The following is a 21590-nucleotide window of genomic DNA, read 5'->3' as shown; positions in this document are numbered from 1 at the left end:
ATATACATTTTTTGCAAACTGTTCGCCTTTATAATGCATTTATGTTACTTTTGCTGACATGTGCATTTCTATGCAGTGTTTACTTGGGTGTCCACGTTGCTTGGCTGGAGAACTGCATTGCAAAATTTAGAGAAGTGCAAGTGTCAAAGGATAGCTGTATTTTGGTTTGTGTAATGTTTGAAGAAGTGCAATTTAGGTAGGTATGCATTAAAATGTGAACCGAATTGAATTGCTCCCCTAATTGAATTGTAACCCAGCCCCTTTATGCCTTTGTATGCACTGAGTAAGCGAGGGGCAGCCTCACGACTTGGGTGGACAGGGAAGTTACCCAAATAGGAAATTGTATCTTAATAGCATCTTTAAGCAGGAGTGGTTGCTTAACAACAATAGCTAATAGTATATTTAAGGAACACAGCTCTTAGCCCCCTCACTTTCACTGCTGCCGCCCATATAATTTCTTGTTTGTCACCCTGTGGACATCTCCCTCCCATCTGTAGTCAGCTGAAAAAGCAAGAGGAACAAAGATCAGCTGGTAGCACGAGGCTCTTTTCTCTCTCCTCAGCAGAAACATCGACTTCCCCTCCCACCCATACACTTCTGCCCTGGAAAAAATAGGGACTGGCAGCAAAATGGATCGGCAGTGAAGTACAATGCATGAGCTGATCTGGGTGGGAGGGAGATAATACTCTGAGCCTGCCCATCCATATTTGTTTGACAGCAGCCTAGGACCTTGTAGCAGGCAGGAGAGGAACAGCATCAGGTTTGGTATTGCAGGTTTTGCCACCCTGTTTGTTCGTCCTCCCCAGCCAGCCACTAGATTTCTCAAAAGAGGCACTCCAAGGTTGAGTCTTCAGATTGTTGAATTGCTGGCAGAATCCAGATGGGGAGCAACATGCAGATGCTTCAGCCACCCACCTGGTTTTATACAATTGCTCAGCCAGTTTAAATTGGTAATGCAGCTGTTGCACTCACCTGTGCTGGAAAGTGGGTCCAAGTGCTGCCTGGAGAGGCCTGAAGAGAGGCTGGGGCTGCAATCCTATACCCACTTATTTAGGCGTAAGTTCTACTGAACTCAGTGGAACTTACTTTTGAGTAGATATAAGATTGTGGTGTAGGCCCTACTAGGACACTCTTCATTTCCTTCATGTTGTTAATCATCATCATCATCTTCATTCATTCATTCATTCGTTTGTTTGTTTGCTGCCCATCTGACTGGGTTCCCCCAGCCACTCTGGGCACTTCCCAACAAAAAAATAGTGAAAACACAATGCAACATGACACACCAAAGCTTCCCTCCACAGGGCTGCTTTTAGATGTCTTCTAAAAGTTGTAGAGTTCTTTATCTCTTTAACATCTGGTGGGAGGGTGTTCCACAGGGCAGGCGCCACTACTGAGAAGGCCCTCTGCCTGGCTCCCTGTAACTTTGCTTCTCGCAGGGAGAGAACCACCAGAAGGCCCTTGGAGCTGGACCTCAGTGTCCAGGCTGAACGATGGGGGTGGAGATGTTTCTTCAGGTCTTCAGGGCTGAGGTCGTTTAGGGCTTTTAAAGGTCAGCACCAACACTTTGAATAGCCTTCCTCCAAGGCGACCTCCAGCTGCTGCACTCACTGTCTGTCAGTGCAACAGTAACAGCAGCATGCCAGATCCTATTCCAAGCAGGTGGGTTCTCCCTTTCCTTTTCCTGCTCAGGCATGCTGCCCTTCCCACCTTCCATCTCTGCTTCCTGCAAAGTATTTTCCCTGCGGGGTGTGGAAATGTTTGCATGTTGTGTGGGGGGCACTTAAGATCCCTTTATACCTTACCTTAAGCAGAATGCAATATGCTTAAGTTGATGTTTGAGCAAGCACATACTTTTTGTTTTGAGCTACTGTTACCCCTGATTCTCTGATTCTGCCTTTGCAGGAAAATGAACATTGGTTTTATTGTGGTCAGTGCAGAGCCCAGAATCAGTTGTGTGCAAAAAACAGCCCTTGCCAGGTGGCGTAAAGAGAAATATGCTATTTGGTGTATGCCAGAAAGCTCCAGCCACACCCATATAATATCACCTCTTCCTATCCGCAGCCTTCCTTTCTTTAAAGCTGAAATGGGGAAACTGCAGCCTAAGTTAAGGGGACCTCGTCTACTCTTGGTGTGCCCCAGCCCACCATCTGATCTAGCTTCACCCAAACCCCTTGTTAAAGGAGCAAATATGAAGTGATATCACAAAGAAAGGTACCTCTGAGTATGTGCAGAGTACCATTCTCTCACTGCTGAGCGACTGGAGTCTGTTCACATGCTTAAAATTAAGCAGTAGAACTTCCTTCTGGTGCAGATTTCTCACATCATTGCTCTGCGCCATCCTAAGCTTAGCCAATTTCTTAAGTTGCAGCTGTGCATATTTTTACAATGCAAATTCCCTGCCATTACCATTTATTTTATAATATTGATAATTTATTCTCCCAGTTATGGGGCCTTTAGAAATCCTTCTCAAGAGTCTCTGGTTTCTGGGTGTTCTGGTTGCTTTCCTAGCTTTCACAATCAGAAATAGTTTTCATCCCCAATGTAACCTTTCAGGTTTTATTTGCTCATGAGATGAGTTCTATTTCAAAAGTCATCAGCTGGTCGCCAGGTGTGACCTAGGAGGGCCGGGCTTGGGAGGGTCCAGAGTGGAAGCAGAGCTCCGTTCCCTAGTGCACAGGATTGCCAGCCTCTGCTCCTTTGAGGACGGTTCAGAGAGGCCTGTTCCATTACTTGACGGCTGAAGATTTTATGGAGGAGTTTTGAGAGGAGAGAAATGAAGTTATATGTGTGGAGTTTGATATGCTTTGACTGAGTCATACGTTCAGTGGTTTCTAAGGGAGTATAAATCAGCTCCAACGGTTACTGACATTTTACAGTAAAAAATGGGGATACAATTGTAACATCTCTGTTACCATACCAAAGAACATGGCCTGAGACCCCCCCCCCCCTTTTTCTACTGTGCCTTCTTGGAGGGTATCTGTTCTGTATGCTGTATTCTGGGGTAGCCAACTCAGTGCTCTCCAGATCTTGCTGAGCTACAACCGGTGGTGAAGCTCCCTGCTCTGGCACCAGGAGCGGCGTAATTCAGGGCGTGGCCAGTGTGCGTCCCAGGGGGCGTGGTGCGCGTTGGGGGATGCACGGCAAGTGGCGCACGTCCTGGGGCTGCAAGTTGAGCACCGAGCACCCCGGGGGTGGCCACGATGTCACTCCCGGGTGGCACCCAGGGCACACCGCCCCCCTGCCCCCACCTTCGTCCGCCGGTGACTACAACTCCTATTATCCTTGACCAATTTCCATTTTGGCTGGAGGTTTTGGGAGTTGCCGTCCAGCAGCATTTGGAGAGCACTGCATTGGCTACTCCTGCTGCATTCATTTACTAAGGGATAGCTTGCCCTCTGCTTATCTAAAAGTTAACCTCCCACCAGATAGCTGCCTGAAGCCCCCGGAGTGGAGGCTTTGCGCAGCTAACCCCAAGCTAGAACAGCGAGATGGAACGCTGCGCAGCGCTCCGTCTCCCTGTTCTGGCTTTGGGCTTAGCCGTGCAGCCTGAATTCGCTCTATAGGATGCACACACATTCCCCCTTAATTTTTGGAGGGAAAAAAGTGCGTCCTATAGAGCGAAAAATACGGCGGGAAGGTAAACGGCGTTTCCGTGTGCTGCTCTGGTTTGCCAGAAGCGGCTTAGTCATGCTGGCCAAATGACCCAGAATCTGTATGCCGGCTCCCTCGGCCAATAAAGCGAGATGAGCACCGCAACCCCAGAGTCGTTCGCGATGACCTAATGGTCAGGGGTCCCTTTACCTCCCTGTAAAACATGACACAAGTGCAACTGATTGTCTGGGACTTTCTCAACATCTCTCTCTCAGCTACTCAGTTTTTTTTGTTTATAGCAGCAATTTTCAAAGTTTTTAGCTTTGTGAAATGGCCCTCCCATCAACCTGTCTGTCATGGAAATCAAATCTTGCATGTTGTGGACAGCAGCACTGCCAGGTCCCGGTTTTGGAGCCAGCGTCTGAGGGTCCCCCCGGAGGAGAGTAAGCAGGATTTTTGCAATGTGTTCTAAACAGCACACTCAATTCAGGGTGGCTCCAGATGGCCTCAGCATTCATCCTAATTTGCTTACACAAGGCCCATGTGAACGTTAGACTGCATCCAGTCTTTATTGAGCAATAGTTTTGATTTTTTGTGTGATGAGGTTATGCAACAATGAGCATTCATCTTGATTTGTTTGCAGGATGTTTGTATGTCTTCTGTTAATCACTCATTCGTCCCACACTTTTCAATCTGTTTCCCCATTGCTTTCATAACCATAAAAATACTGTTTGTGTTTTAAAGTGGATTTGTTGCAGCAGGGCAACAGAGTGGTTTGCTTTAAACATAAAATTCCCGTATGTGCTTGACTCATACTTCTGAAGTAGTGGCAATGTGGAGGCCGCCTTATACAGAGGCACTGGGGCTCTGGCCTCACGGCCATCACACTCACTCCATGTTGATGTAAATCAAATAGGGTTTGTTTTTGTTCTTAAATATTATTAAGTGGTCTTTACATTTTGTCAGATAAAAGAAATAAAATGAGAGGATGCCATAGCCTAGAATACATGCAACGCTCCCCCTGTGATAGGAATTTTGAGGTCTTAGATATATGGAAATGTTCATAAATGTACCAACCAAGCACATACATAGATCAGCACAGGAGGACTGACCTGGAACCATTTTGATTCCCAAACTGTTCCAAACTGAGCAAATGTTTTCCCTGCAAGGTCAAAGGAAAATGGAAAAGCCTCCCCATTGTCTTTTCCTTCACAAATCCTGTCTTAAGGGTATGTCTGTGTTTGAATAGGCTGTGAGCCTGTGACCTGGCCCAGGAACTAAGTATTTATCATTACAAAAGACTAGCCAGGCTCCCCAGGCAATCCAATCAAGTAACCTGCCAGACAGGAGATAAACAACATTCAAATTTCTGTTTTAGACCGCCTTTTCTGTGATGTAGGTATGATGTATCTGGGGGGTGGTCTTAGGTTACACCCCTTCTGTGATGTATGTATGATGTTTCTGGGGGTGGTCTTGATCTACAGGGTGGGAATTTCAAAAGTCTTTATAAGGCCTTGCACGCCATTTTTCTGGGTTCCTCCTCTCTCCTGCGTGTGAGGGGAGCACCCTGTTGCAACAGATCAATAAAGATCAAGCTTACTAGCTGCTTTGCTTCTCAATATTCTCTGGTTGGCCTCTGTTATTTTCTCCTACCAATAGGGAACCTATGTAAGGACTCTATATGGGCTCTTGGATACCCCATAAGGGAAAAGGGCAATTTTTGTTTACAACACCCTGTGGCTGCACGCTGCTGTTTTTCATTACCATCCGTTACTGATAATGGTTCTATGGTTCTACATTCTATGATTCTATTAATTACGGTATAGGGTTGGGGAGCCTGACCTGTAGCCCTTCAGATATTACTGGACCTCAGCCTCCTCTACCACTGACCATTGACCATGCTGTCTAGGGCTGGAATCTAACAGCATCTGGGGGGCCACAGGTTAGCCCCCCCCAACCGCTGCTTTGGAATGTAGCTGTTACACAGTGACCAAACTATGACTCTCAGGCAGCTGAAAACAGAAAGCAGAAGCTGAAGGAGTACAACAACCTGGGGAATTTGATGCTTTGCTTCTATGCACCACTTTCTAGTCCTGAATAAACGCACAATGCATTGGTCTGCGGCCATAGGGTTTAGCAGCATGGACGTCGTAGCTTAATTTAATGCAGTTTGGAAAGTGCTTTAAGAATAGATCCCATGAGAACAGAAAAGTGTGTGGCAGGGAGGTTGCACAGTGATGCAAACAAATTATTCATTTGTTGTATGTGCAGCAGTGGCTGTCTCCAGTCAGAAAGTGTTGCCTGATTGTACTGTTGCAGATTTTGTGGCAGATTATTTAGCCTTTTGAGATCAATGGCATTTTGGCATCATTAGCTAATGTGTGCCCTGATTATAGTTAAGTCTCTATGTGAGATTCCAAAAAATCATTATTTAACAACTATACGGTTATATCCCACTACAAGTAAAATATATGGAGATAGTCTTTTTGTTGTTCCATGTTTTTTTAAACTGCAGGATGTGTGTCCCAGCACAGGAAAGAGTGAGGGTCTGTGCATCCTCCATTAAAACAGAAAAGAAAATTGTGGTGGTCTGGGCCAAAATAAGCTTCACTGCTCGTTATCTAGCTAGATGAAGTTACCAATATGATTTAAATAATAATAATAATTCTACAGACCTTTCAAGAAACACATTTTAAACAAAATGGCGTAGCCACGGCTGTTGGTGGTGGCTGTGTCACTCAGCACTAATTGCATCAGAGGAAATGGTCAATAAATTTCCTTGAATCTGTTACCTTGGAAAATCTATCTGGGTCTGAGAAAAGCACTGGGATTTCATGCAGCTTATGCTCAGGGCTTTTTTTTCAGCCGGAACTCCGTTCTGGCCCCTCAGTTCAGCTGGGCGCCATTGCCATTCTAAGGGAACAAGGGAGGCCTTCAGGGTGAGTTCCTGCTCCTCTTTGTCTAGAAAAATAGCATGGCAGTTAGGCTACTTTATAAAGTTCCACATATACTGGTGGTATTTCATTAAATGACAACGGATGCAGCATAACTCTTATTCTGCAAAAATCTGATAGTGTGGGAAGGCTTGAAGATGAGGATGTTACTGACGAGGAGATCTTATAGTTACAAGATTTATTTCTGTGGAGGGGCTCTCCTACCAGCTTCCTTTGAGAAGGATGTGCTCTCACGGAGTGACTCATCCTTTTCTTCTTTGTTGACCTACAGTGTTCAAGGATCCTGAAGCCAGAGTGTCTGCCTGCTCCCCTCTAATTGTGAAAGTCGGTTCTCTTTGGGGCATGTAAGCAGGCAGTTTGGAAACTTGGGAGACATTTGGCTTCAAAGCTGATTATGCTGACTGGCTGTGTTCCTTGGCCAGTCATTCAACCTGCTGGTTAATGAGTTGCAAGCCACGGGTGAATGGCGAGAAGGGAGTGGGGAGCAGCGGTGCACCTATTGGCTGATGTCGTGGCCCATGGGGACAACATTGCCCTTTCAGGATTGGAGGGGGTTATTCAGTTCACAAAAATGCTTTGTGGGTGTTTAATGAAAGAGGTAGCACAATGGAACTTAGTTTTAGAGTTGCGTCCAGCTGTGCTTTGATTACTAAGGATCTTTTCCACCCTCCTTTGAGACCTTTGGAAGCAAACATCTTGCAGGCTGAGTCCCATGCCAGAGCATGTAGCACCATCCAACCTTGTTTAAAGAACTGGTGTGCAAAAGGGTGTGTGTGTGTAATTTTATTTTTGCATTTTAAGTTTAACAAACAAACAAACAAACAAACAAACAAACAAACAAACAAACAAACAGAATACAAACCCCTTTGAATCCCCCCCCCTTTTGTGGATCCTTATGTTATTATTTTCCCTCTGCATCTTCCCACAAACAGAGCAATAGACCCTCAAACCCGGGGGTCACAGAATCATCCCAAACCCCAGAGCTTGGGGCAGGTCTCCCCCTCTGTGTCCACAGAGTCTTTTGCCTCATTGGTGGCTTTCATTTATGGGTTAATGATGGGCCATCATTTGCCTTCATTCTTCCAATGACACCCATCCAGCTAGCTCTTCTAGCCCCTCTCATAAGCTTATTTCCATGTTTGGTGCAGCTTAATCAAGCCTTGCTTAATTCTAATGTTTAATAAAACCAGGAATTTGGGGGGGAGGATCTGGCACCCAGGAGTTTAAGGAGTCCTTGGCCCCCTCCAGGCTTAGAACACTATTTTTCAAAGCACAGGCTGGCCAGAGCCCTCCCTGGCTGACCATATCAGGGCTGTGTTTATGCCTCAGTTCTGCCTGAGCTCAGAAAAAGTGCTGAATCTTGAAAATCTTGCTTTTATTTAAAGGGAAGATAAAGTTTCTAGTCATTGTGCGCAATGCTTAGTGATTGCTGGTTTGTTATTAGTTGTCAGAAGGGGAGGAGTCAGTTTGCGGAATTGCTCCTTGCCACTCCTCACAGTATAGTTTTGTGCTTGGTATTGGACTAGGGCTAGGAAGACCCGGGTTCAAATCCTCACTCAACCACAAAATTTCCTCAGTGATACTGGGCAACATGGTTGTTGTGAAGATAATATTGGAGGGGGAGGAAGGCTTGAGCTGCTAGGAGGATAGAAGCACAGTAAACAAACAATAAGCAAAATAGTACAAGTTGCAGGATATGTTCTGCTGGTGGCCCTCTTCTTTTTTAAAAAAAATTATACAGGCCATTGGTATATGTATCAAATGATATCATGCCCCCTTTGTAATTTATTTTACTATATTATAAAATTTTAATATAAAATGATGTAAAGTCACCTCTGCAATATGTTTTCTGAGCTAAACAAACAAAAGCTTTCCTTTCCTTTATAATTATAATTTTAACAGTAGTTCAGTACATCTGGAGGGTCCTGGGTCGGAGAAGGCTCTCCTGCACCAACTGGTAGTAACTCTTAGAGTCTCCCGGCAGGCGTATCCCCAGCCCTATCTGGAGATTTCGGAGATGGAATCAGAGACCTTCTGCAGGCATAGCATGTGCTCTGCAACCAGCCTCTCTCTGAGCCACAGCCCTTCCTCAGCCACTAAGCTGATGGTGCAGACTTCAAGCCCAGCTTTTGGCAGGAGTCAGCAGTGCCAGTGAATTTCCGTGGGCAGCTGATTGGCATTCAGGTGACTGGTGGTGACAGCAAGCCCCTTATCAAGGAACTGTCAGGAACATGCATCAAGGTGCCCAACTGTCTGCCATCACAGATGATGTCAGGGGCAGGTGTGGTTTTGGGGAAGCAGCCTCACTGGCCCAATTGGCCCATGGGCTGAAGGTTCCCCACCCCACCCCACTGAAGATCCTACAGAGCTGGCTCATGCCATTGGCTCATCCAGCCCAGTACTGACTGCAATGACTGGCAGTGCCTCTCCAGGGCTCTGTGAGAGGACTTTTAAGCCCTGTGTGAACATGATGGCGGCCAAGCATGTATTCTGCCACAGAGCTGTGGGTATGGATGCCCCGTCAACTTCCTTATCTCTTCCTGCCCAGGCTGCAGCCCCCTGGAGATTGTTCTCTCCCACCCATAAACTTTTGCTTCCTCCCCTCCCACCAAATCCCTTTTTATGCACCCCCACAGGAATGCAGCCATGCAGCCGAGCAAACTGTAGAGCGTTGTCGGGGGCTGAATTGTTAATGCAAAGCCATTTGCATTGTCACAGCCACCATGAAAGGACAGAGCCAACATGCAGACACTCAGACCCTGTACTGGCAGAGAAAAGGGGCCAGGCAGCGACTCTCTGTGGGCATCACACCAGCTGTGGAAATGAGACTTTGTTTCCCAAGCGCCCAGCAGATAAGCGTGTGGCTCAGTCTGTCCTGCTCCAATTACTCCCTGGAACAGCTTCAGGAGTTACGAGCTCCCTTGCCAGACCTTTTCCATGGAAATGGCCATTCCTTCTGGCGCATCTCTTCCTTCTCCTTGCTGTGAGATTGCCTTTGGACAGAGGCCTGATTTGCACCTCCTCAGCCGGCCTGCTGCCCTCAGGTGCCGGGAGCTGTCCTGTCCAGAGTGTCAAAGAAAGATTCAGTGGCCAGTCTGGTCAGTTTCTGACCGTGAGATAGAGGGAGGCAGCATCTTGGCTTTATAAAAAGCACCCTCTAAGTGTGCTCCTGATTCTCCCACTGCAGCTCAGTCTTGAAGCACCTTTGAGTTCAAACCAGTTCTTTCTCTGCAGTCAGGGCTTGTATTAAAAAATACTGTTGACCAGGAAGATATCCTGGATGATAGTATCAAAAGCCGAGGGGAGGTCAAGGAGAACCAACCATGTCAGACTTCCCTCTCCTGATTGACGCTGTTTTGGTGCTAAAACTGGGCCTGGAACGGGATTGAAATGAGTCAAGAAAATCAGCTTCCTCCAAGCATTATTGAAATTGTGTGATTACCACCCTTTCAAGCATCTTGTCGCAGAAGGGGATACGGTATTTTAGGAAACAAAAAACAAAACAGCATTTCTAGTTTGCTCTTTGTTGAATATTTTCAATCCCAGAGCAGAGAACAAAATTAATAAAAATAATCATCGAGCTGGAAGGGACCCCAGGGGTCCTCTGGCCCACCCCCTGCAATGCAGGAATAACAACAATGTGCAAAAATGGCAAAATCATATAAACAGATCCAATAACAACAAATTAACATGAATAGTAATTATTATGATAATCAGCTGGAATGGGAACCGTGCAGGGGCAGGAGGTTCCTGACTGAGCTGCTCTTTCAGCAGACTGGGTGGAATGAGCCAGCTTCTTCTTGGTGCCACAGAGGCAGGTGGGAATGGCTGCTGGCAGGTGGTGCTTGAAAGAGAGGGATCCTGATGGATCTGGCCTTTGGGGAGGCAGTACTGTCTACTTTGTGTTACTGCTTTGATCCCTGGCATCTCCACTTAAAAGGTCAGGTGCTGGGGAAGATCGTTCTGTCTGAAAATCCCAGAGTGTCACAGCCAGTCTTAGGCAATTCTGGTCTAGATAGAATCATAGAATAGAATCATAGAATCATAGAATCATATAGTTGGAAGAGACCACAAGGGCCATCGAGTCCAACCCCCTGCCAAGCAGGAAACACCATCAGAGCACTCCTGACATATGGTTGTCAAGCCTCTGCTTAAAGACCTCCAAAGAAGGAGACTCCACCACACTCCTTGGCAGCAAATTCCACTGTCGAACAGCCCTTACTGTCAGGAAGTTCTTCCTAATGTTTAGGTGGAATCTTCTTTCTTGTAGTTTGGATCCATTGCTCCGTGTCCGCTTCTCTGGAGCAGCAGAAAACAACCTTTCTCCCTCCTCTATGTGACATCCTTTTATATATTTGAACATGGCTATCATATCACCCCTTAACCTCCTCTTCTCCAGGCTAAACATGCCCAGCTCCCTTAGCCGTTCCTCATAAGGCATCGTTTCCAGGCCTTTGACCATTTTGGTTGCCCTCCTCTGGACACGTTCCAGTTTGTCAGTGTCCTTCTTGAACTGTGGTGCCCAGAACTGGACACAGTACTCCAGGTGAGGTCTGACCAGAGCAGAATACAGTGGCACTATTACTTCCCTTGATCTAGATACTATACTCCTATTGATGCAGCCCAGAATTGCATTGGCTTTTTTAGCTGCCGCGTCACACTGTTGGCTCATGTCAAGTTTGTGGTCAACCAAGACTCCTAGATCCTTTTCACATGTACTGCTCTCAAGCCAGGTGTCACCCATCTTGTATTTGTGCCTCTCATTTTTTTTGCCCAAGTGCAATACTTTACATTTCTCCCTGTTAAAATTCATCTTGTTTGTTTTGGCCCAGTTCTCTAATCTGTCCAGGTCGTTTTGAAGTGTGATCCTGTCCTCTGGGGTGTTAGCCATCCCTCCCAGTTTGGTGTCATCTGCAAATTTGATCAGGATGCCCTTGAGTCCATCATCCAAGTCGTTGATAAAGATGTTGAATAAGACCGGGCCCAAGACAGAACCCTGTGGCACCCCACTAGTCACTCTTCTCCAGGATGAAGAGGAACCATTGATGAGCACCCTTTGGGTTTGGTCAGTCAGCCAGTTACAAATCCACTGAGTGGTAGCATAGTCAAGACCGCATTTGACCAGCTTCTTTACAAGAATATCATGGGGCACCTTGTCAAATGCCTTGCTGAAATCAAGGTAGGCTACATCCACTGTGTTCCCTTCATCTACCAGGCTTGTAATTCTGTCAAAAAATGAGATCAGGTTAGTCTGACATGACTTATTTTTCAGAAATCCATGCTGACTATTGGTGATTACAGCATTCCTTTCTAGGTGCTCACAGACTGTTTGCTTAATGATCTGCTCCAGAATCTTCCGTGGTATTGATGTCAGACTGACTGGGCGGTAATTATTTGGGTCCTCTCTTTTCCCCTTTTTGAAAATAGGGACAACATTTGCCCTCCTCCAGTCTGCCGGGACTTCGCCTGTTCTCCCGGAATTCTCAAAGATGACTGCCAGTGGTTCTGAGATCACATCTGCCAGTTCTTTTAATACTCTTGGATGCAGTTCATCTGGCCCTGGAGACTTGAATACATCTAAACTAGCCAAGTATTCTTGTACTATCTCCTTAGTTATTCTGGGCTGTGTTTCCTTTGCTGAATCATTTGCGCCAAATTCTTCAGGTCGGGCATTGTTTTCTTTATCGGAGAAGACTGAGGCAAAGAAGGCATTGAGGAGTTCAGCCCTTTCTGTGTGCCCTGTTTGCATTTCACCATCTTCTCCTCTGAGTGACCCCACTGTTTCTTTGTTCTTCCTTTTGCTACGAACATACCCATAAAAGCCTTTTTTGTTGCTTTTAACCTCTCTAGCAAGCCTGAGTTCATTCTGTGCTTTAGCTTTTCTGACTGTGTGTCTACACGTGCTGGCTATTAGTCTGGTCAGATAGTCTGGTCTAGATAGTAAGGCAGCTTCCTATATAGATGGAGAAAGTTGGCATCCACTTCTCTTTGACTAGCATCCTACTGGGTCAGAGCTGCAGCTGTTTCAGACTGGTTCCCCAAAGAAGCTGGCCACTCAGAGTTACAGTTCTGAGCCCCCTTAACCCCACCCAGGATGCTTTGGGGGAAGCCATAGCAATTAAATGTATGGTGTGGATGTGAGCAATATCAACATGGTGTCATTTCAGAAGGTGGGGCAGATTTTTTGCAGCAGGGTTTAGCAGCCTGGTCTTGTACATCCAAGAACAATTTGCAAAGAAGAAATATATTTTAGGAATTTTGTTGTGTTTAAATATTATTATTTTAATCATTTTTCAATTCATTTTCACATTTTCCTATTATTATTATTACGACTTTTTTCAGCCGTAACGCACCAGAACAGAGTTCCGGCACCTCTCAGGTGGGCCCGGAAGTGAAGCGAGAGACCTGACTAGCTTCAGCAAAGCCCCAGTGCACCTCTGGCTCATGAGGAGAGTCTTCCTGGAGCCTGCGTTCCTCAGCTACCAGCACAGCTTTCAATATCAGCCACTGGTAGCAGAGGGACGCAGGAGCAGCGGCTGTTTCACCTGCGAGATACCTCCAGGTGAGACCCCATGGCGCTCTGCCCCCCATAGCACAGAGGGAGGAGAAGCTGCGTTGCCAGGCTGATCCAGCTTGTTCCTAGCTTGACTTCTTTAAACTGCTGCCTTCCCCCAGCTGAGCTGCACGAAGAACCCCCAAGGTCCCTCCTGCTTGCATGCAAATGACCCCCCCTCTCCGATTCTGGAATCCCCCTCCAAAGGTGACTTGCCTTGCACCCACTGATAAGTATTCAGTGCCAGGTGTTTAGTGTATTATTTAGGGTTTGTTTAGTTCTTAATTGGCCCACATGTTTAGTGTATAATTTTAATGCTGCTCCTCTTGAGTTTTAGATTTTGAATATTATTACCTGTTGTTGCTTTTATTGCTTGCTGATTGCTTTTATGGTTTTATGACTGCCTTTTGTTTTTAACAGTATTTCAACAATTCTGTGTTTTCTTCCTGATCTTAAATGCAGTACCACTGTATAGAGGTTTTGGTGGTATGCACATTTCTTGACACTTGATCAATTTACTAGTTAAGAGGTGGGAGATAAATTAATTAAACATCCTATCAGTGGTTGACAACCCTAGTAAAGTGAACAAATGAAGGCATGTGAGGACAGGGTTCTGGTGGAGCAGGGAACACATTCCTGGCTAAGGAACTAACTAAGTGAAGCTGCAAAGAGGCTGGGCTCCAGGGCAACTCCATCATGCCTTTCTTTTCCTCTCCCTGCCTAGGAAACAGCAACCCTGAGCTGACGGCTGCCTCTTCGAGGGAAGCATCTGCATGTGACAGGCACTGCTGACGTTTCAGAACTCCAGATCTGGGATGCTTCAGTCCCTGAAGGTGAGCCTTGGTTATTATGCTTTAACTCATAGCGATATTGTTATCAGTCACATTAGTATTATTTTTACCATCGCTGTGCCTGTCTTTAAATAACAGGAAATGTTTTTGAACAGATTGGTCTGGCGTGTGGATTGGAGATCCCAGGGGAGCTGTTGATGTCTCTTGTAAATAAAGGCAGGGATTTAATCCATTGCTGGCTGAGGCACTGGGATTTCTGGTCAGGCATTTGTCTAGGGGCCAAAAGAAGGCATTGGCTTCTCTCATTCCCATGGATGTCATAATGTGAGGCTCAGAGCCCTGGGAGGATGAGTAGATCACATGCACAAAACAGATGAATAGCTAAATTGGCAGTGCTGTTTCCCATCCCTTGTTTTCAGGAGAGAGAAACACAGAGTGGAGCAGACCGTAGCTCAGTGCTAGAGCAGCGGCTTTGCATGCAGCATGAGTTCAGCTCCTGGCATCTCCAGCTACAAGAACCAGGTAGCAGCTGATGGGAAAGGCCTTCTCTTGAGGGGCCACCTGTCCTGCATGGTTTAGCTGAGGTTCCTGCATTGCGGGGGGGTGTGTGTGGACTAGATGGCCCTTGGGGTCCCTTCCAACTATACATGCTGTCAGTTAGGGTGCACGGTACTGGGATAGACAGATGGAATACAGGCAGTTTCCTCTGCTTCTGTTGGTTGTATCCCATATGCAGTCAAACCTTGGCTCCCAAATGCCGAAAACCTGGAAGTAAATGTTCTGGTTTTTCGAGACCCAAACATCCGATGTGGCTTCCACTTGAGCACAGGAAGCTCCTACAACCAATCAGAAGCGGTGCCTTGGTTGTTGAACATTTTGTTTTTTTTTGTTTTTTTGTAAATAATTTTTATTTAAGTTTTGAACAACAAAGAAAGAAAAGAAAAACATACACAATGCATCTCTCAAAAAAAAGAAAAAAAGATAACAAGAACACACAAAAAAGAACACAATTCAACAATAAAAAAACAAAAAACATAACAATTAAAAACAATATCTCTTTTCCATTTCCCTTTTTTTAGTTTACTTATTTTCTGGACTTCCTCATACCTCCCTCTTTTGTATTCCAATCCAAATTGTTTGTCCAGCTATTTCTTTTCAACTTTTTTAATCCCAATCTTTAACTTTAATATAATATTGTAATATATATCTTCAATTTCTTTAAACCCGATCTTTAATCTTAATATAATATAACATTAACATTTTCCCTCTTAATTATCAGATTTCCATTTCTTTAAACATTTTTAATCCTAATCTTAATCTTATTCTATCATTAACTTTAACCTGTACAGCTGGAAACCGCTTATTTTCAGTCCAACATCACTGTAACATTCTTTAATTTTACAATGTTTCTGAAGATAGTCTTTGAATTTCTTCCAATCTTCCTCCACCGACTCTTCTCCCTGGTCACGGATTCTACCAGTCATTTCCGCCAGTTCCATATAGTCCATAAGTTTCATCTGCCATTCCTCCAGTGTGGGAAGTTCTTGTGTCTTCCAATATTTTGCGATGAGTATTCTTGCTGCTGTTGTTGCATACATAAAGAAAGTTCTATCCTTTTTTATCACCATTTGGCCGACCATGCCCAGGAGAAAGGCCTCTGGTTTCTTGGGGAAGGTATATTTGAATACCTTTTTTAATTCATTATATATCATTTCCCAGAAAACCTTAATCTTTGGGCACGTCCACCAAAGGTGAAAAAATGTACCTTCAGTTTCTTTACATTTCCAACATTTGTTATCGGGCAGGTGATAAATTTTTGCAAGCTTGACGGGGGTTATGTACCACCTGTACATCATTTTCATAATATTCTCTCTTAAGGCATTACATGCCGTAAATTTCATACCCGTGGTCCACAACTGTTCCCAGTCAGCAAACATAATGTTATGTCCAATGTCCTGTGCCCATTTAATCATAGTCGATTTTACCATTTCATCCTGAGTATTCCATTTCAGCAGCAAGTTATACATTCTTGACAAAGGTTGTTGAACATTTTGGAAGTCGAATGGGCTTCTGGAATGGATTACGTTCGACAACCGAGGTTTGACTGTATTGCTAAGTAGCTTGTTCTATTAGTGCAAGGATTTATGCTTGTGCAGTGGAACTCTCCACCCCCCCCCCCGTCTGCATGCCCCCTAGATCTGTGCTGGAGCAGGAGAGGACACAGAGAGGAGGGGGTGAGGGAACGTTCTGTTGCGCAAGTGTAAATGCTTGGGCTAGCAGAACAAGTGCATACCGCCCCATATCCCAGTAACCAGAGGCAGCCTCAGGTAAGCAACTCTGCAAAATGTGCCCTACTTTGCAGAGGACAGTCTTCTCTTTGAAGGGCTGTTGGAAGACGCTTCTCGGTTCCAAGGGATACGAGGAGTGTCTGCTTCAACAATACTCTTAAGAACAGGGCGGGAATGGGGTTGCCCAGCAACAGTCGGCTCCTGGCTGAGCAGGCATAAGGGTTGCCTGGTCCAGTCTTCCCCACAATTATTTCAAAAAATTATCTGTGCATAAATCAGTTTATGCAAACATGTGCCTGTGTGTTTCCCCTTTTTCCAACAACTAATTTCAAAATTTGACTCCCTCTTCCAAGGGCTTCTAATCTGGTGCCCGTGAGTGAAGTGGCACATGCAAAGGCTTTCACTTGTGCTCCTGGAAAGGTGTCTCAGACTCTGAGCTCTTTCTTTTGACAAAGTGTCTATCCTTCTGATAGCCACAGAGGCAGAGCCCAGGCCTTGTTCTATGGGGACTGGTAGGGAGGTGGGATGAGGTGAGGGAAATCCCACCCACCAACTAGGACCTTCCACAGGATCTTTTCCCTTAGGCTCTCCTGACCCAGGTAGAGACCTCCCCAGCCCACCGGCTCCTGCCCTGAGGTTATCTGCCAGCCACTCTTATTCTGAGCTGAAAGGGTTTACCTGGCGGTGACATGTTGCCTCAGTATTACTGTGATTGTATACACCAAGTCGTAATGCCTAAAGAACGTTCTCTTTTCCCAATCCATGCAGAGTGCGACATACACGGAGCATCGTCTTCATGTCCCAGGAAACTATTCATCATCTCCTTCCCCACAAGGAAGGCCTCGTTTTACCTCTCCGCCATCTCACTCCAGAGCTGGAGCACCTGAGGAAACACTGGGCCTCAGTCTGGATGACTTCATCCCATCGCGCCTCCAGAAAAACTCCTCTTTCATCAGCAGCAGGAACCCAGCATCTCCTCAGGCTACGTCTACTCCACAGATGGTGAGGGCTCCCTCGAAGCACAGAGTGAGTGACTGTTGTTCATTTATAAGATGTCTTAGCTGCTCTTCACCACAGGAGCCCAGAACAGGTTACTACAATATCATCATACAGTTACACAAACCGAGTAAAACAATCATATGGTTATAAAAACAAGTAAAATCCTTCCAAACAAAAGCAGAACGGTATCAATTTGCCAAAAAAGCCAGGTCCCACAAAACAACATAACCTTAACTATCAATGGCCAGGGTAAAGAGATGCGTTTTCAGCAGATAGCAGAATCAGTGCAGCAAAGATGCTAGAGGCAGTCACAGAGGAAGCCATTTCCCAGCTGCCATTCCCCCCTTCTGAGGATTGTAAAATTCCCAGGATTGCCCCGGCTTTAACCAAACTAATTCAGAGGAATTGCCAGTGGATGAGGGCACTCACCTGACTGCTCATCACCCCCATGACTTGAGGGGAGCCCTGCCACCCACTACTGGGAACTGCATCAGCAGCCTTAGGTGAAAACTGCACCTGTGAGGTATAGCTCTGTTTAATTTACCTCTAACTTTTTTGTTAGAATTACAGGCAGCCATGGGAAGCTGTGATCAGAATAGAGTGGTGACAGTTGGAGATGGGGGTGAGAAATACTTTCTGTGCTGGAAATCTTCCTTCTAATATGCCCTCCAGCTTCTTTTCCCCCCTGCAGAGACAAAAAGATACAGAAGGTTTTAAGGGTCAAACAAGACTTGAACTTCATTGTGTGAATAAAATTAACATGCACATTTTTTTGTTTTGTAATTAGGAACCCCAGTTTGGGCAGAGCAGGGGATGGGAAGATGGGTAGGTGGAATCTAACCCTTAGTCTAACCAGTGTTTCACAAACTTGGGTCTCCAGCTGTTTTGGGGCTACAACTTCCATCATCCCTAGCTTAGCAAAACCAGTGGCCAGGGATGATGGGAACTGTAGTCCAAAGCAGCTGGAGACCCAAGTTTGGGAAACACGGGTCTAAACCTTAGAGGCTTAGACTTACCATAGTTCCAATGAAAACAACACACCCCCCCACAAACAGGCACAACTATTTGCATGCTGGCGGAAGATCCCATATTGCTCAGGCTCCCCATTCAGAAAGGGTTACTCAGATAACTAAAATTATGCAAGTTAATTTCATTCACAGAGTCAACATCCTATCTGGTTAGGTCCTAAACCATCCCAGCTGCCCATTTTCTCTTAGCACCTGACCTGCAGCTTCCAGTGACTGTTTGCCAAGTCAAAAGAAAAGATGGGGGGAAAGTTGCATGTAATTTTGTACAGCAGGTAGCTTGGCCTTTACACTCTATTTGATAAAGCAACATGTGTAGCAGGAAACTTATAAGCCTAGACAGAAAGGCCAAAGGGCACATCTGCCTGTATTCACATCATAAAGAAAAGATAAATAGAAGCAGGTGTTTCTCAAAGGATATAAGGAGGAAATTCTTGGAAATAATTAAGCAATTAACCCTGCAGGTTTAATTCTCTGGATGTGCTAACTGTGGGGAACCTGCAACCCTTTAAATGCCACTGAAGTATGACTTTCCTGGTTCAGGACCCAGGGCCATGCTGGCTGGAACTCATGGGAGCAATTTCTGAAGGGCCTCAAGTTCCAGGCAAATGTTCTGCATGTTTCTCCTCCCCAGGGACTTGCACTTCTTTTTTGTGCTGCCTCACAGGTTACTTCATCAGGGACAAACTAGACGATAATGAGAAAGGGTGACTGCACTTCATGCTTCTTTTAAAAAAGTGGGGGGGGGGGGGAACGGACTGGAGGGAGTCCAATAAGGATTTGCACTTTCCTCTCTGCTTCCCCTAGGAAAGCTGCCATTAATACAGTGGTACCTCGAGTTACAGATGCTTCAGGTTACAGATGCTTCAGGTTACAGATGCTTCAGGTTACAGATGCTTCAGGTTACAGACTCTGCTAACCCAGAAATAGTACCTCAGGTTAAGAACTTTGCTTCAGGATGAGAACAGAAATCGCGCAGCAGTGGTACGGCGGCAGCAGGATGCCCCATTAGCTAAAGTGGTGCTTCAGGTTAAGAACAGTTTCAGGTTAAGAACGGACCTCCAGAACGAATTAAGTTCTTAATCTGAGGTACCACTGTAGATAGTATGCATTGTTGTTTAGTTGTTTAGTCGTGTCCGACTCTTCGTGACCCCATGGACCAGAGCACACCAGGCACTCCTGTTTTCCATAGACAAAAACAACAGATAGTATGTAAGACTGTTTAATTAATTTAAGCAGTGCCTCTGGAAAAACTGGTTCAGGTAAAGTGGCTGTATATTTGTTTTTAAATTGAATTGTTTTAAAAGACTCACAGCGAGTGATTTCTTTATAAAATAAGAAATAGGAAAGAGTACTTTAGTTTTACAAGGCTTTAATAAAGGGGTTGTGTTCTCAAGCCTCTCTGTGGCTCCTGGACAGCTGACTGCTCATCATTTCTTTTCCATATTGGAGCTGCAGGCTGCAAAGTTGTTTTAAGTCTATGTGCCCTAGACTAGGTTCCTGAAAAGGAAGAGTTTGACCAATTATGGCTGATTGTATTAATGAATTGGTTTTCATTATGGGCTGGTGTAGGTTTCATTAGTACATTGATCCTTGGTCCACTGGGAGCAGGAGTTAAGCATTGCTGGTTTTGCTTGCATGAGGCTGTCCGGGTAATCATTTTGTTCACCAAGGTAGACTTTATAAACTCGGCAGCCTAAATCAGCTTTCACCAACTGGAGGTCCTCCAGATGTTTTGAACTACAACTCCCATTGGCAGATTTTCCATCTCCACATTCATCCTAAGTTAACAGTCCCAGAAAACTGTTCTGTCCCCCCAGATTCACAACCAGAGAGCAGTCCTTTCTCAGGTGGTTACTGTGGCTTTGTTTCACTTCTTTCAAGCCCTGGTCTGCCTTTCTTCCTCGAAAAAGTCCCCATCCTCAAAGTGGCTTACACATTTTAATGCAAAACACAGTAAGAACAATCAAAAGAATTCACCGTGCCTCTAGTTTATGAGGTGCCCAATTTCTCAGTGAAACTGGGTATAAGTCAAAATAGTTTATTATTCCAGACAGTAACAACTTCAGTTACAACAAAAAATCAGACAACATACATATAGACGGAGATATAAGAAATTCAAGGGCAAATATCAATATTAATTCTGCCCTTTCTTTTGCAGCTAAAGCCAATTTGCAGTTGGGTTAATCATTACTTTTAGATTTATTTTCTAACAATTTTATTCTAGACATTCAGATACAACAATCTTTCAGAGGCAGTTTATTTCTGAATGCCAGTTGCTGAAACCTGAGGAGGGGAGAGGGCAGTTATGCAAAGAGGGAGAAAAGCTTATCTCTTTCATTTGCATTTTTGGAACAAAAAGTCTCAAAAGATAGCGGGATAGATGTCCCACTCTCTGAAGATTACAAGAACAAATTTATCTTATCAATACATGGAACTCCTGAACCTTCCAAGGGTGATATTTATGAAGAATGTGAGACGTCTCATTTGGATTGGAACCCTTTTCTGGTGCTTTTAAAACTGAGGTGAAACTAATGGGCTTGTGCTGTTGCTTGCAGATTCCTGTGATTCGTAATTGTGGTTCAAACACCTTGAATTTTGAGTTCCACGACACAGCCCCCCGCACTGTGCACAGTGGGATCTCTCAGCCGTGGAAAACAACCTCAGGTAACTCTAGCCAAATATGGAGGAACTAATGGTTTCTTCTTGGCAAGAGAATGGACACCTGGTGGCCTTTTGCCTTCTTCGCTTCCTGTGTTGCCCATTTGCTTGGGCCTTTGTGTTTGATTGAAACTCAGCCCAGCTTCTCACTCTCTGCTTTCGCAGTGCTCCTGCGGGGGTGTGGGGGGGGGAATCCATGGGCCATACATCTTTTTCTAAGGACTGGGCAGGGGGGAGATTGACTTGCAGGTGTAGGATATCAATCCGGAAGAGTAAATTAATGTAAGATGGCTTTATCTAGAGATAATGGATCATATTCAACTCAGAGTAAGCCCACTGAAATTAATGGCCTTGTCTGTTAATTTCAATGGGTCTACTTTGAGTAGGACTAGCATTAGCTACAGCCCAATGAATGGATCTAATTGAAGCGGAATTGAATTGATTTAGAGCAGGATTTTTTGATAAATAAATTGGAAGTAATTGAATTGAAGAGGAATTTATTTGGAGTGATCTGGGCTGGGGTGCTATGAATAATTAATTTGACCTGATCTTTTGGATGGATTGACATGCCTTCTGTGACATTTAAATTCTAAATGTGTATCCATATGTCTCCATGTATAAATATGTGTCTATACATATGCAAAGCTTATGAAATTTTGTGACTATGGCCACATGTCCTGAATCCTTCTTAAGTGTCTAGCAACGCCCCTGCTGTGCTCCCATCAGTG

At 45.0% G+C, this 21590-nt stretch overlaps 2 protein-coding genes across 13 annotated transcripts in view; one reads left to right on the top strand and one right to left on the bottom strand.

Moving 5' to 3' along the window:
• The window catches only part of LOC308464205 (uncharacterized protein), a gene marked incomplete at its 3' end in the record, with an annotated part of 365536 nt that overhangs the window by 97510 nt on the left and 246436 nt on the right, over positions 1-21590 (bottom strand). The window lies entirely within an intron of this gene.
• SORBS3 (sorbin and SH3 domain containing 3) overlaps positions 1-21590 on the top strand; it is a 78042-nt gene that overhangs the window by 9011 nt on the left and 47441 nt on the right. For 4 of the 12 annotated variants that reach the window (XR_013979716.1, XM_080982382.1, XM_080982386.1 and 1 more), the window contains exons 1-4: positions 13820-13941; positions 14314-14414; positions 16946-17203; positions 20760-20868. Coding sequence is in view for 11 of the 12 variants with exons in the window: in XM_080982382.1 (XP_080838508.1) it covers positions 14373-14414; positions 16946-17203; positions 20760-20868 (409 nt within the window). In the remaining variant the exon portion in view is untranslated. Of the gene's footprint in view, positions 1-12963; positions 13108-13819; positions 13942-14308; positions 14415-16945; positions 17204-20759; positions 20869-21590 lie in introns of those variants that run through there. The other 8 variants (XM_080982387.1, XM_080982389.1, XM_080982380.1 and 5 more) reach the window with 6 other exon arrangements.

The sequence above is a fragment of the Podarcis pityusensis genome, assembly GCF_964106645.2.
Source record: "Podarcis pityusensis genome assembly, chromosome: 15".
NCBI lineage: Eukaryota > Metazoa > Chordata > Lepidosauria > Squamata > Lacertidae > Podarcis > Podarcis pityusensis.
This window is presented reverse-complemented; position numbering and strand designations above follow the sequence as displayed.